This window comes from Triturus cristatus, chromosome 3_1 (genome assembly GCF_964204655.1).
Source record: "Triturus cristatus chromosome 3_1, aTriCri1.1, whole genome shotgun sequence".
Taxonomy (NCBI): domain Eukaryota; kingdom Metazoa; phylum Chordata; class Amphibia; order Caudata; family Salamandridae; genus Triturus; species Triturus cristatus.
In genome coordinates this window covers 877,689,862-877,705,354 of record NC_140583.1, presented here as the reverse complement: position 1 = coordinate 877,705,354, position 15,493 = coordinate 877,689,862, and the positions used below count along the sequence as shown (strand labels likewise).

Below are 15,493 nucleotides of genomic sequence, written 5' to 3'. Positions count from 1 at the left end.
TGTTTGTGTGCTGCAAAAATAATTGCAAATGTTTCCGTGTCAAGCTACGAGAGGGTTAAAAACAGGTTAATTTAGTAACTATTGTGTTTCACCCTGAGAAGGATTGTGGCCTGATTGGGGCTTCCTTCCCTCAACCAATAATCCAATTTCTTACAGAAGGCAATACGATTTTGTCCCAAATAAAAGATTTGCCTCAGAGAAAACAAATTGGAAAACTGATTTAGTGCTCGTTGGAGCTTGTTTCTACAACAACAACAAACAGTGCAAAACCTTACACTGTAGCCCTTCTTACTAATAATATAGCAAATGTTGCACACCAGCAGTTTGCTACATTTTGTTGTATCAAAATGTACCCTAGAACAGTATTTCTTTGTTACCACAGTGCTAAGAGTAGCAAAAGCAGTACGAGGTCACCATGCTGTATCACAATCGGCTTTTCTAGCACAGAGTATAGCGCTTGTCCTATGCAGCTGCAGGGGGGTAAAGTAAATTTGTGTAATCGGATATTTCTATTAGTTAGTACTTTGTTTTCCAATAATACAGCATGCGATCAGTCAACAAGGTTTGTCTCTTTCTGTTTCTGAACTGTGCTGTCTGAAAATAAAATGAGAGAAAAATCGGGTTAAATGAATTCACTTTATGCCCTACAAGCTCGTAAAACACACGCTGGATTCTGCACTGCACAGAAAAGCCCCTCATGATAAAACTTTTGAGAGTGGGCCTAATTTCTTCTTCTTATAGCACGTATGCTCTGCTAAACCGACATGTTTTTTTTCAATAGGCGAGTCTGTGGTTGTGGAGCGAAAAAACGAAAATGGCTGGTGGTACGGGACATCTAATGAGAAGAAAGGTTACTTCCCCTCTACCTACATTGAGGAGTGCCCAGACAACTCATCGCAGATATAGAAAAACATCCCTACAGCATATATTATGCTCTTATGATCCTTGAAAGAGAAAACATCAGATCATCCAATTACTGAGGACTGGTTGATTACTTGGATTATTCAATGAAATGTCTACTTGAAACTTCAAATGTTTATATCATTGATTCTTAATTTACCTTTAACTGTTTGTAGCAGTGCATTGTCTGATCTTGTCATGAAAACTAAATTTGCACCAAAAGAAGTTCTAAAACATGTTTATTAGTGTGCAGTTTGAGATTACTTTACCATCAACCCAACAATGAAAAACACAAAAACACAGAATAAAAAATGTCAGATTTACATTCATCTTCTAATGGTGGCATTAGCGAAGTGACTCCTGGGAAACGTTTATGTTTTTGTATCAGAATGTCACAAAATAGAGCTAAAGCGATATGTATGGTTTCCAGATTATTTTTTATTCCAACAAATGCTTTTGCGAATGTTTGTCAAAAATATATTGATCAAAGAAGTGTAAACATTATACAGAATGATTCTGCTGATGGGAAAAATATTGCAAAATTCAACACCTTCTGAAATTTGCTTACAGTTTATGGAGATAAACAATTTCACACACCATTGTTCATTACAATAAAATACAGACAAATCTATTGGGAGAAAAAGCAAGCAGGGGCACAGCCAATAGGTCTGGTGTTGGCTGCTAGTCTTTTGGTTACGTGGCTTTTCTGTCCACTTCTCCCTAATTCTGGCAGTGGTCGCATGGGGGAGAAAAGTCATTGGATCTTTTTAACAAGTATAATCAGTCAAATACTGTAAGGATTAGGTGTTTTTTTGTATTCTGTATAGAAAGGAATATGTGTTTCTATTTAGATATAACATCAGCTCCTTCAGAGGTGTTATATGGATTTCATGACATCTTGGGTGGCTGTCCACTACATCAAATTCTGGTACAATCAGTCTCTGTATAGGTTGAACAATTTAAATCAGATCCAATATCCATTTATCATCATTTGCAAATCATAGCTGGTTATTTAAGTCATCCTTAGCAATTGTCTAGAAAATCAGCTAATACGGCGAACCTGCTTCTTCAGGGCTGTAACATCAGCACGTGGACTGTGTTTCAGAATATTCTTCATTGTGCCAGTAAATACAGAAAACCCACACAGTATGAATTACAGAAAGAGATATCTTACTTCTGTTACCCTATATAATATAGAGCCTAAGAACAAAGAACACAAAAATTTATTCAAAACTGCCTGATTGACTACAATAAATTATTTATCAAACTTGTGATTGGTACATTTTCAATACTCTTAAGAAACATTGGAATGTTATGAGTGTAGATGAAGACCTGGCCCCTCTTCTATCTGCAAACCCTAAAATTTCATTCAGAAAACCAGTAACCATGTACTCAGCCCCAATTACACCAATCGTTATATTGTCACAGATTCTAATAGTTGGTTTCCTGAGTAACTGAAAGGATGTTTTCGATGTAACAACTGAATATCTTTTAAATGTGTGACTGATAAAACCAAGACATTTTACAACTTTGTAAATTCTAGATCTTTCAAATTCTGGAGGTTTATCTATTGCAACACAACCTTTTGTGTATCAGTGATATCTAAAGTGCAAGAAAAAAAGTGAAACAAATGACAAAGTGAACATCAGCTTAAGGAGTATGACTTGCCCATCATAAGAAAAAGAAACACATGTTGACATAGTAAATAGGTCTGGCTTTTCATAGTGAAAACACACCTGGACACCTAGCTTGCCACTTGCCTGTGACCACCAGGTACTGCTTGTTCCAGACTGATCCAGTGACAACGCGGCTGCCAGGGTTTTCCCGCTGGGGTTTTCCTGACCAGTTTTTCCACTCACCATTCTTCCTGTCAACAGAAGGCCCGCACACCTTGGGACTGACTTAATGCAGGCCGAAGCACGACTCTGTAGCCGATGTGTGCAGCGGGCGTGCCACTGGCCAGCCGAAGATGTGCCAAAGGCAAGCCTTTCTGCACCCGTCTGCGCCTGGACTGCTCCCATTGCGATGACCCTTGGCCCTCCCACCCCCTGAAGATACACCATTGCCAAGCTCTACACCCTTGGCCCCAGATGCCGCAACAAGCGCTGACCCACGCTCCATGGTAGGACCTTTTACCTGCACCGACTGCACTGCACCTGCCACTGCACACACACCGGCCCACCGACCAGCCCCACCTGAACCCATCACAGACACCACCTTAACAAAAACACCAACTCACATGTTCCCTTCTCAACACATGCTCACTATGCAAGCATTCCACTGATTGTGGGACTTCATTGCCACCCTCACACCCAACATTGTCTTCCTCACTGAGACCTGACTAAACCCCACACCCAGCCCAGACATTGCCACAGCTATTAAACCACTCACCAAAACCGTACCAACAAGCCGGGAGAAGGAACAGCACAACCATCATCCACAAAGAGACTATACAGTGTACCATCACCACTGACAACACCACCACCCTCATGGAACATCTCAACTTCAAACTCCACACGGACGACAAGACAACCATCAGAGGCACACTCACATACTGACCCCTAAGTCTACGCTCAAGCTTCTGCAACACCATTGCAGACTTTATTGTGCCCCTTGCCTTTGACTACACGATTACATTCTCCTCTGTGACCTGAATTTCCACATTGACAACGCCAATAACAAAAACACAACACACTTCTACAGTATCAGCAGCTTCGGCTTGACCTAGCTCATCCACAACCCTACACACATTGCAGGACACATGCTGGACCCAAATTTCACCTCCAGCAGCTGAGTCAAATACAGCTGTCACTGTCAGCCAATGCCAACAACATTAAGGACCCTTTCAATATTGTTAAGGAACAAGAAGATCACACCCTCACAGGAGCTGTACAATAACCTTGCACACTTCTTGCATGTCAAGATCGCAACCATATACAGAAACTTCGAACCACAACCCACATCTACTGACTTCCTCAACAGATACACCACCACCGTAACCAATACGAACAACACACCTACCACCTGGAACATCCTCTCCACCTAGGACACCACCTCCACCATGAAATCCATCCACTCAAGAGCTCCCACAGACCCATGCCCGTACCACGTCTTCAACCTCAGAAACAAAAGTATCAACCAGGAACTCATCACCTTACTCAACACCTCTATCACCACTGCAACATTTCCTGATGCCTAGAAACATGCCAAAGTCAGACAACTACTCAAAAAATCCTCCGCTGACCCCAGCGTACTCAAACCTGTTGCCCAATTTCCCTGCTCCCATTCGCAGTGAAGGTACTGGTAAAGATCATCAACAATCAACTCATGACACATGTGGAGCAGAACCAGCTTTCGTAGCAATCACAGCACCGAAACTGCTGTGATCGCAGCCACCGACGACATCCGAACCCTCCTCGATTGAGGCGAAACAGCATCTTTGATCCTCCTCGAACTCTCGGCAGCCTTCAACACCATATCCCACCACACACTGATCAAAAGAATACACCACATCAGCATCCAAGGTGATGCTGTTAGATGGATCACCTCCTTTACCACTGGAAGAACCCAGAGAATCCACCTTTCACCTCTGAACCCAAGGAGATCACCTGTAGTTTCCCCCAGGGTTCATCCATCAGCCTCATGCTCTTCAACGCATACATGACCCCTCTGGCAAACATCATTAGATCCCATGGTCTAAACATAATTTCCTACAGAGATGACACCCAACTCATCCTTCCACTCACCAACGACCCTATCACCACCAGAACCAACTTCCACAAATGCATAACAAACATCACCAACTGGATGAAGAACTGCCTGCAGCAGAGCACAGACAAGATGAAAGTACTGATCTTTGCAACAGCATCAACACATGGAACGACTCCTGGTGGTCATCAGACCTTGGACCTGCACCCACTTCCTCCAACCCCCCAAGAAACCTTGGAATCATCATTGACAACAAACGCTCCATTAAATCACAGATTGACGCCGCCTCCTTTGCCTGCTTCCTCACTCTGCGTGTGCCATGTAAGATCTTCAAGTGGCTACCCCTACACACAAGATGCACTGTGACACAAGCCCTCATCACAAGCTGACTTGACTACTGCTATGCCCCCTATGTAGGAATCATCTCACACCTCCTACGGAGACTTCAGACCATACAGAGTGCTGTAGCCAGACTCCTCTTCAGCCTTCCACAATGAACCCATATCACACCACAGCTCAGGATACTCCACTGACTCCCAGTACATAAGAGATGCCAATTCAAGCTGCTGACCCACTCACACAAGGCTCTACACAACCAAGGGCATGCCTACATTAACCTCCACTTGAACTTCCTTCAACCTTCCAGAGACTTCACTCTGCCCCCCTCTCTCTTGCCCATACTCCCAGCATCTGCCGGAAAAGAAGTGGAGGACACTCCTTTTCCAACATCGCAGCAAAGACCTGAACAGCCTCCCCACACACCTCTGGACCGTCACCTCACTTCTGGAATTCCAAATGGCCCTCAAGACCTGAATGTTCGAACAAGCCTCCCGGACCTGTAAACGCCTGGACACCATATCGGGGGATTAGTCGCACTTTTAAATCCTGATTGATTGGTTGAAAGACTGTTGAGAATGAGGTGCATCTATTGTTTTGTATGATTTTGTTTGTGTGTAAATTGCATTGCACTTCGCAATCAGATTTACCATGCTGTCTTTTTGACCAGATGTGAGGCAGGGTCAGAAGCAATGAAACCTTTTGAATGTTGAAAAGTAACTTTAATCAGGGTAGAAGTGTCATTCTCAGCAGGGTTGCTGCATCTTTAATGGGTGTCAAATCCTGTTTGGGGCAGCAGGCAAGCAGCAGCTACTGGGTCACAAATGCAGAGGTCAGTGTCATTTTCCTCTGGTGCCCTAGAGTCCGTCCTAATGTGCTTCTGCAAATTGGGCCAAGTACACCCCTTCCACACTTGGCTCTCAGGGAAGTAGTGTTGGGGATTAAAACTTAGAACTCAACAGTCAACTAATAGATACAATAAATTATTGTCTAGTTTAATGATCGTCTTAGTAAAAAGAAAAATATTTTATTAACACTGCAAAACAAAAATGCTTCACACTACTGTATGCTTTAGATAGAGGGTTCTACACTGTACAGCATTCTATCCTTGCTCCACTGTTCACTCAAACTATGTGTCGCAGACTCCGCTTTCTACATGATCCACTCTCTAAAATCTCCTTTCACATCACACGGGGAAACGGAGTCCATGACAGTGCTTACCATGGGCGTGGGGTCCATGGTGGTCCAGGCTTAATAGCTGCAGTGCGGCGTTTCAAGTGCGTACGCAGTGAAAGTTAGCCCTTCAGGCATCTTGAGACTGTGAGGGCACCATCTTGGGTCTTTGACATTCATCTCAATAAAAGATGCCACCTATGAATATAATTGTTATGGGGTCCTAGGGCAGTATAATGTTAAATTATTTCCTGGGGCTTGCTTATTCTTTCAGGTCACATTTGGGAGGAGCAATATGGCAGGACTTTGTGCCACAATAATTCCTTTATTACTTTGGTTACCTTGGCTGTTTGCTCCTGTAGCCGCTACTGTTGTTGCCTCAGTTTGTCTTTACTATTTCTGTTTTCCTTTCATTGGTGCATCTTCTTGACTCCAGTTTCTTGGGTCCTCTTCCTTAGACCATTTTCTTTCTGGAATCCAGGAGGTTTTTATACCACTAGTTTATTCCTCCAGGGGTGATTTCTTTTTGATGTTCTCTTACCTATTGCAATATCTATTATCTTCCTTCGGTACAGTGGCCACGGAAAGAAGTTTCCCCTTCTTTGGGGTCAAGGTTTCCCAGATAATGGTATGTTTGTCATGGTTGGTTGTTGACACTAAGGAGATCTAGTAGCAATTAAAAGATCATGGGCACGAATCAGGTTCAGGTGCAAGCTCACAATTTTGGCTTGAGCGAGCAGTGTTTCTGCTTGGTAGTGCATCGGTCAATATTGTATGTATTTTGAGCTAAAAGGGTTCACACAGGCAACTCTTAATCTCCTTGATCTCCCTAATGTGCACGGTTTTCTTTCCATCACTCCTGGATGGACTCCAGAGCTTATTCTCTGGTTGTTATAAACTGCATTGTATGCAACGGTCCCCTCTCGCTCTTGATTTAACTCCATAGGTAATATTCTTGTGCCTGGAAGATACATCTGTCATTGGATTGCTAGACTGCTACTTCTGAGAGAAGCCCATTAATTGTATTGTCACGTGGCCCATAGGGACATTGTCGTTTTTCACTAACTTAGCATGAGCACGTTGTAGCTTGCCTGCTGCTTTGCTCACATTACTACACGTCTCAAATTTTTGCAATAATTTCAAAGACAGCTTCCACATGAGAGCTCATCACTGTGTTCACTCTCTGCATGTTCCTAGGATTTTGACTCAGCATTATGTGCCAGGTCGAACAACAATTCCCCTTGTTATTTTGTTCTGACCAGTTCTTAGCTCTTAGGCAAAACATACCGATGCAGCTGTTGTTTGGACAGCGTACTTGGGTTTTTAGTGGGGTGCACAAATAGGTGACACACACCTGCAGAGGGACCTTTTAAGGGAGAAGAGCACCTATGATGTAGGTCTACCATCTATAGGCTAGGGTATGAGGTCTGCTGACAAAGCCCAGAGATCTTCTATTATATAATAATACTTCTTCTTAGCAAGGGGAGGGAGGTTAGGCACTATTGTACTTTCTCCATTGTCTTTCTATGATGACATCTCCCTTCATGATTTACGGACTGATTGCTATGCTGACAATATTTGTACTATGCATTTTCCTGCTTGTTCTGGCATGTATACTGAATGTTAGGGCACGTTAGTTAAAATAAATATTTTAAACCATTTCTTGTCTCTGTCAGATCTTATTGTGGAGAAGTGTAAGAGAGTGATCGAAAGGGTGTTTGTCTTGTTACTGCGATTCCTGAGAGATCTGAGAGTGTTGTCTTCTGGGGTTCTAATAATTTGTTTCTCTGTGAGTGAGTAGGAGAGCAAGTGCGACACTATAGCCAGTCGGTCCTGGGTGTGTGGGTACTGAGTTGGTAGGAAGATTCAGTCCCTATACACCAACGTCCCATTCCCTGCGCATCGTTCTATATTTCTGCAAGAGTATAAGCCATTTAGTGAATCCTGCAGTTTCTAATAGTTGATACCCTGAGTAAACTTCTCAGTCATACATATTTCTTTATTGGAAGCTGCACCTTTATTGGAAGCTGAGCATCCACGGTTCTAGTGTTAATAACACACTATTATTATTCCAAACCAAGCATCCACTCTGCTATAATATCTAAACACTAATATAACTCCTGTATATTTCCTCCCCTACTACCCTATATACTGTCTTTTCTCTGTCCCTTCATTTGCTGAATCTTCATACCACCAGCTTCCTCCATTACCAATGCTCACAAACCCTCCCCCCTTTCTATTCATCTACTATTCTTTATGCGTCATCTTCAGTACCTCAGATTCTATCCCCATATTCCATCACCCACTTCACATACCTATAAATCTCCCCCTTGCTCTTTTAACATGCATCCCACTGCTTCTTTCATTAACGAACCACCACATGTGCATCCTTATTCAATTTCTAACCAGAATCCACCTCTTCTCCTGCAACCCTTTCACCCAACTCTCACAACACCTCTCCCTCACCTCCTCTCACTAATTATTTACTCTTCAGTGCTATGATTCTCATTCTCTCATCTCTCATCCCTCAAACACACTTTCTTACTAGCTTCTTCCATCCCCATCTGCCTCCTATTTGTCCCTCCCCATCTCTTACTAACTCTGTAAATTCTCTAATTAGAATGCTGGAGTGCCACAGTTATTCCACCTCCATCACACTCTCTCCCTTCAAATACTCTACCTCCCTGTTACATACAATGGTCTACCCCTAAAGTCTTCTTTATGCCTCTTACACATCCTTCTGAGTGCAAGATCAGTGAATATCAGACTTAGCTCTTGATGTTTTCTTTATCACAGATTCCTACTGATGAGAAACCGTACCAGTAAGAAGGCCAAAAGAGGACTAGACAATGTTTACAAAACCTCTCTACCATCAAAGACGTTACTGCTTCGAAATGTGAATCTCTACGGATCCAATGTACTACATCGCCAATCTTCACTTCCTCATACATTTATTCTGGTTTACAGGTCACCGCCATAGTGTCTTTCATTGAATGATTCTTACCTGCACTCCCAATAGCATCCCAACCTCGGCAAACTAGAAGATGTCAGCACCTTGGTCAGCAAACCTGAACTGCATCAAACTAGATTCCGCCTCTCGAACAAGAAGATAGTAGATACTTTCATCTCATTCACATCTGAATATAGAGTCACATTTTTCTGCATCACTTCATTCTTAAGTGGAACTGTCATTTTACTGCGACATGTCTGGGACATGTCTCCGAATGTCACCGCCCCCAACACTTCCTACTTAGGTTAACATACAACTCCACACATTTTCAAACATTGACTCATTGAGTTCTCCAATAATCCAATGCCAATTGAAGTGCTTTCTGATCTCATCATGTCGGTGAAGCATTGTATAAATTCTACAACACACTATAACAGAAAAGGACCTGTTGATTAGGAGTAATAGAGCAGCCATGTTAAATCTGCATCATGCATGGACTTCCTGACTCTCCCTTTCTCAATCTATAAATAGATTTCACAGGAAAGGGAACAGAAAGGAAAGGAACACGAAATATCATAGAGTTGTCAAACATATTTTGTGCCAAAGTCCCTCATTTGGGAACCTGGATGTTCTACACAAAAAAAAGAAAAAAATGCTCAAATATATATTGATGGCCAAACTGAGTTTCGTCAGATTGGAAATCAATCATATCTAAGCCTACCCTAAAAAGCTGTTCGAAACTGTGAAACAGCAGACGAGCCCCTCAACTACAACTCAATTAACAGCTCGAGGGACAGTTGAAATATATTCTCCAAGGGGCATATCAACAAGGGGTATCGATAATATTATCGCCGCTTTAGAGCCCGTTTTCGGGCATAAAACGGCGATAATATTATTGCATTATCAACAAGGACACGCTAGCGTGTGTTTCCTTGCAATAGCGCCCCTCGTCAGCACGCCTCCCATCGAATCGCTAATGAGAGGCAAAGGAGGCGTGCCTGACAAGACTCCCTTGGGAAAGTATCGCTAACTCAGCTCTGTCATATTGACAACGAGGGTTAGCGATATTTAAAATCATGTTAAGTATGCCTTAACGCAGGTGGATTGTGTGGCTAAGACCACAGGCCCTATCATCTAGGATATTGCCGTTTTCCACCATGGAAAACAGTGATATACCCACTATCTCTGGAATTTGTATCGCCTCGGCGATGCGCGTTGTTGATAACGCGCTAACCGGGCGATAAATTCAAGAGATAGCCGGCGAGAAATATGCATATTTATCACCGGCCCTTGATAATATGCCCCTACATTCTTTGAAGAAAACGTTCAAATGATAGAGCTCTCTCCAAGTAAATGACCTGAGGTCCAAACTAACAATCACAGGAAGCAAGCATTACTTGGTCAAGCTGCTGAGAAGTCACCATGCAGAAATCCTGAATATCTTTGCCAAATCAATACTTTCCCACCACTTCTCATTGCCCATTAAAACTAGTGGCTTAAAAGACATCGGTCCTTCTGGGACATCTTGCTGAAACAAATTGATCAATGCCTCATTTGATCAGGGAATCAAGGGAGCAGCAGCCAGACTGTCTTGAAACAGGCCAAATCAATGATCATACCTGAAATTTACAGAGATTTTCACTGAGGGCATGATCAGTTTTTTCGGTGTGTATCTTACTCTTAGAACTCAGTGTTACAACAGGTTTGCACAACTTATCATGGACAAAAACTTACATGAGGAATGTCACTTAGGATTCCAGGCAGCACAGAGACAGCCATTCTATAAATAGTTGATGATTGCAGGTAACAGGGCTGGGGCGGTGGGGCCGGGTGGGGGAGGTATTTTGAGGGAGGACGCTGAGGGAAAATTAACGAAATAATTAATTTTCTATTGTGATTGTCCGACGGAATCCCTCCCCACCTGGCCCCAACTCCCCACCGATGGATGATTGCTGATGTCAAAACAAGTTTTGCACTGGCATGTAAATCCCTACACAAGAGCTTGCACCAGTTTGTGTCACATTTCTGATGCAAACCTGGTGCAAATTGTTAGTAAATACGCCTCGTGGTGTAGGAAGGTGCTCTCCTAATTGGGCCAACTCCTGCCTGGCACTGTCTCTCAAACACCTTACTCTAATAAGGGATTCCCCCAAGGTTCCAGTCTATATCCTATGCTCTTAAATTTATACATGGAACCTCCTTCCGCACTGCTTAAAGACACAAAAATCACATACAATTTCTACACTATCGATTACGGGAATGGTGAGGGGATATCTGGTGTCATTTTGATGCCATCTATGAGGTCGTGACCAGTTTATTGGGTTCAAGATACGGTCTGCAGAGCTAATCATAACTTCCCAGTTTCTGTATTGACTTTGCTTCATAACAAAATCACTTTGGGGCCTATTACGATCTTGTTCAGAGGCTTTACGACCGAGATCGTCGGTTTTAATTGCGACCGGCTTATTATAATATATCAGTTCCGAATTGAAACCAGCCAGTCATTCCAGCTGGCTCCCATCAGTCAGTCGGAGACAGGCCCGTAATCCCATAGGAAGGCGTTTCCACCTTCGGTATTATGATGCTCGATTTCCGACAGGCTTTCCATGTCGGGCTTTCCGACAGGGAAAGCCTGTCGGAAGGCAAGTTTGGGGGCCCCTAGCAGGGCCCTCTTTTTCTTGCGGCCTCTAGTTGGGGTCGATGTTAATCCCTGCACCTTTTGGTAGTCACCTTGAGGTGCCTACCATGGGGTGCAGGGATTAACACAACCTCCCATTTCCCTATGAGAGCTTGTGCTGCAGCCAGTTTACAGCCATAACACATGATCCCATAAAAAATATGGGAAGGCGACCACGTAATTAGGCAGTCAGGACTGGCGATGGAGGTCGGTTGGTCCCGTTTCCACCATGGTGTTGGTTGGAGGAAACTCTGACCGACATTGTAATGAGCCCCTTTGTGTGTGTTTTTCGAGTTTTCACTAAACTCTACCTTACCCTTAACAAATATCTTTGAGTGCTTTTTTGTAGTTTTGATGATATACTACATCCTACATTTTAACTTCCTCAACTTCCAGCCATCAGTAAAATACCCTTCTTCAGCCCTTCCCTGTGCCCAACGTCTTGTGCAGACAACAACCTCTGTACCCAATTTCCGCTGCACCTTGTTATTTGCTGAAAGCAGCAGGAACTGTATGCAGGAGCTGCTCTTTGGTCAGGCCGTGCACCCCACTCTCAGTGTACCCAAAGCCTTTTGTGTACGGGCTTAGTCTATGTGCAGCAGAAGTTAGTTGCAGGGCCTGCTCTAAAGACAGGTCCTCAGCCAAAAGCACCTTGCGCCAACGCAACATTTGCCCAACCGCCACTAAACGTGGCCTTTGTGGCAGCACAGGCAGGTGCTCAAGCAACCATGCACCAAAGAATCACTCCACCTAACCCACACTAAAAATACCATATGGCTGTGCATGGCAGGGCTGCCTAAAGGGCCTTGCCTGATGCAAGGTCCTGCCCCCACTAATTGTACGCCCAGCCACTGCTGCCAAATGGTAAATGTCAGCTCTGAACTTAATGCCCAAGCGCCCAACCTTCACGGCATGTGTGAGAACAGAATTGCCTAGTGGCCCAGCATAGTAAACCTCCTAGCAGTAGACTATGTCCTGTACTGCACAAGCATGTTAAATCCAAAAGATGCACGTGCCAGTGCGAAAGCGTAAAGCAAGATGAAAAATATAGGTCCTAGTAGGCATAGCAGAAATATCAAATGATGCCCAAAGCTTGGAAGGATGTAGTTGTAGAATGCCTTCCACTCAGCAGGGAAAAAGAAATTGCAATCCAATTGCATGTGCGAAAAAGTATATAATATTCAATTGACAAATTAAAAAAAGCAGAATTAATGGGTTTTCCAAGCACTCAGTGCAAGCAGTGATGCAGAAGCACTTTGAAATGATGGTCGTGTTACAGAATTGGCGGATGCTGTATCCACTACCTATAGAGAGGGCTAATGTCCAAACGGGTAAAATGATTAGTGATAGACAAGAGGCACACCTGTTCTGCACACCCATGGGGCCAGGATGGTGTCTTCTACTCAAGCTATATGTCCCACTATTGGAAAAAATAGTCAAATACTCCACTCCCACATACGTGGCTTCTGGTTTTGAAGATAATAGGCACCAGCATTCTTCTCAGTTCTATAATGCAGTTTGAGTCATTCCTCTTTTTTTAACTCAGAAACCTCTCTTTCTTTATACAGTGGCCGTCTTGTAATTATCTTCAAGGACTGGCACTAGGGTCATTCTGCCCTCACTCCTGCCTTTAGTTGCTAAGACCAATTTCTGTCATAATAGCCCTAAACAGGGAAGTTGACCTTGCAGAAAATGGTGTGGTCATATCAGAAGTCACCACTTCCAATATGTACGAGAAAGCAGTAAGAAAAATAATTCAGCCTTATGTGCTGCACACACCAGGCCAGAGAGGTTTGCTAAAAATGTGAAATAGTTCTTATCGAGAATGGTAGCTAATATTTTGTCTGTTAGTGTACCATCTTGTATATCACCTAACAATACCCTGCAATCATTCCTCTCCACGAATTAATATGTATATAGCCATTTGATGGTCTTTCAGATCTGAACAGAGACGTTCATCAGATGGATAAATATAAAATTGTATGTTTGTGATCACTCTCTGTCCTAGGGTTTAAGTTGATGTTATTTCACATGAAGCAGTGCTAACTTTGCACCTGTGGTTGGAGGTGGCGCCTACTGGCACTCATTTTTGTGGACCTGCACTTATTTTTCCCCATCAGGCTTCCAACCAGCACAAGAGAGAACAATCATTGGCAATGCCAAGAGGTCTCACATTTGCAAGAGTTTGAGCTATTGGCTTTGTAAATGATAATGTCTTTTACCCTTGTGTTTTGGTTTGGAGTGGATGTATGTGGTGTTGTATGGAATTATGTGGGTTGGATTGGAATTGTTAGTTGGGAATTTGTGTGTGGTGGAATTGTATGGAGTGGATTTGTGTAGTGGAATGATGTGGTATGGTGGATAGATAGGATAAGAGCTTTATAGAATAGATATCAGGTATTGTCATTAAATTGTAATTAAAAAGCATCTGAGTCCATTCATTAGGGATGGGGATGAGGCAGGCACTTATAAGACTAGGACAGAGTGATTTACCTGTACGCGTAATGGCCAGAGCTGCTTATTTTTGGAATGGAGTAGAGTCTTGCCTTTGTCTTAACATGCTGTGTTTTTGGGCAAATCAATGGTTCTTCTGATGGCTCAATAAAGTGAGACAGAGTGTGCACAAAACAAACAAACAAGTACATACATTATATGAAGCCTATGCAACATACAATGCTGTAGGTGCGAGTGTTTGTTTTTCATACTGAAAGCAATGTGGATTTAGGAATAAAAAAACGCAGCATGATATGCACACAGAGTCCCAGCTAATAGCAAGACATGAAGTGTAATTGTGTGTCATGGAATTGTGTGACTTTGAATTGTGTGACTTTGAATTGTGTGGCTTTGAATTGTGTGGCGTTGAATGGAGTTATGAGTAACCCTGGGCATAGGACTATGCTACGCTCGCGTAGTTTGCGCAACTACATGCTACGCGAATTGCACATAGCACAGTGCAAAACGCGTAGCGTACTGGTCATTTTTTGCTTGCTCACGGTCCTCAACGTCAAGTTGGCGACCGCGAGCAAACACAATGACATACCGGCAGACTTTTTTCTCGTTCGCGATCAGCAGCATCAAGTTGCCGATCGCGAGTGTGGAAAATAAACCTTTAGGTGAGATTCTCAACGCTGGGAGGTCAGGATTCTCATTGCGAGTGGTCGCGTACGCTCGCAACCGCTCGCGATGAGAAACTACCAGTCCACATTGAGAAAACTGCTGCTCGAGTACAAATCTACTCGAGCAGCAGAAAACAACCGCTTGCACTGTGCAAGATGCCGTTTGCAATGATTTCACAGTGCGGACAAGCATCCGGCACTGTGCAATCAGTGCGAACAGCATTTTCCCTACCGCACTACGCAGCTCGCGTAGCTACGCGTAGCTTGCATAGTGTGAAGTGCACTTCACGTAGCTACGCATAGCGCTACTACCCAAACCCTCTCTCTCTAAATATATATATATATATATATATTTTTTTTTAAATTATTTTTTTTTTTTTGCTCTCTGACCAGTCGGTGTTTTCAAAATGTTTCATTTTGTTCCATTTTTATTTTCCGTGTGCATGTTGTTTTGTTTAAATCTAAGATTGGGTTCTCACTAAAAAACAAACAGTGACAAAGGCAGAGGGCAGAAACCTGCAAGAGTGAGATAAAGGGGCAGGGAGTGTAGGGTGCTGGATTAAAGAGGCATGAAGTGGAATCAAGGCTATCAGCCTTGGCGTTCAGCATGACATTCAATAGCGCCGGCCGTGG

The 15,493-nt window shown here is 43.2% G+C and overlaps 1 protein-coding gene across 10 annotated transcripts in view; it reads left to right on the top strand.

Moving 5' to 3' along the window:
* NOSTRIN (nitric oxide synthase trafficking) overlaps positions 1 to 2,167 on the top strand; it is a 365,313-nt gene extending 363,146 nt beyond the window's left edge. For all 10 annotated transcript variants that reach the window (XM_085645377.1, XM_085645374.1, XM_085645376.1 and 7 more), the window contains one exon: positions 782 to 2,167. In XM_085645377.1, the coding sequence (XP_085501503.1) occupies positions 782 to 906 (125 nt within the window). In that variant the 3' untranslated portion in view covers positions 907 to 2,167. The remainder of the gene's footprint in view (positions 1 to 781) is intronic.
* The last annotated feature ends 13,326 nt before the right edge of the window (positions 2,168 to 15,493 follow it).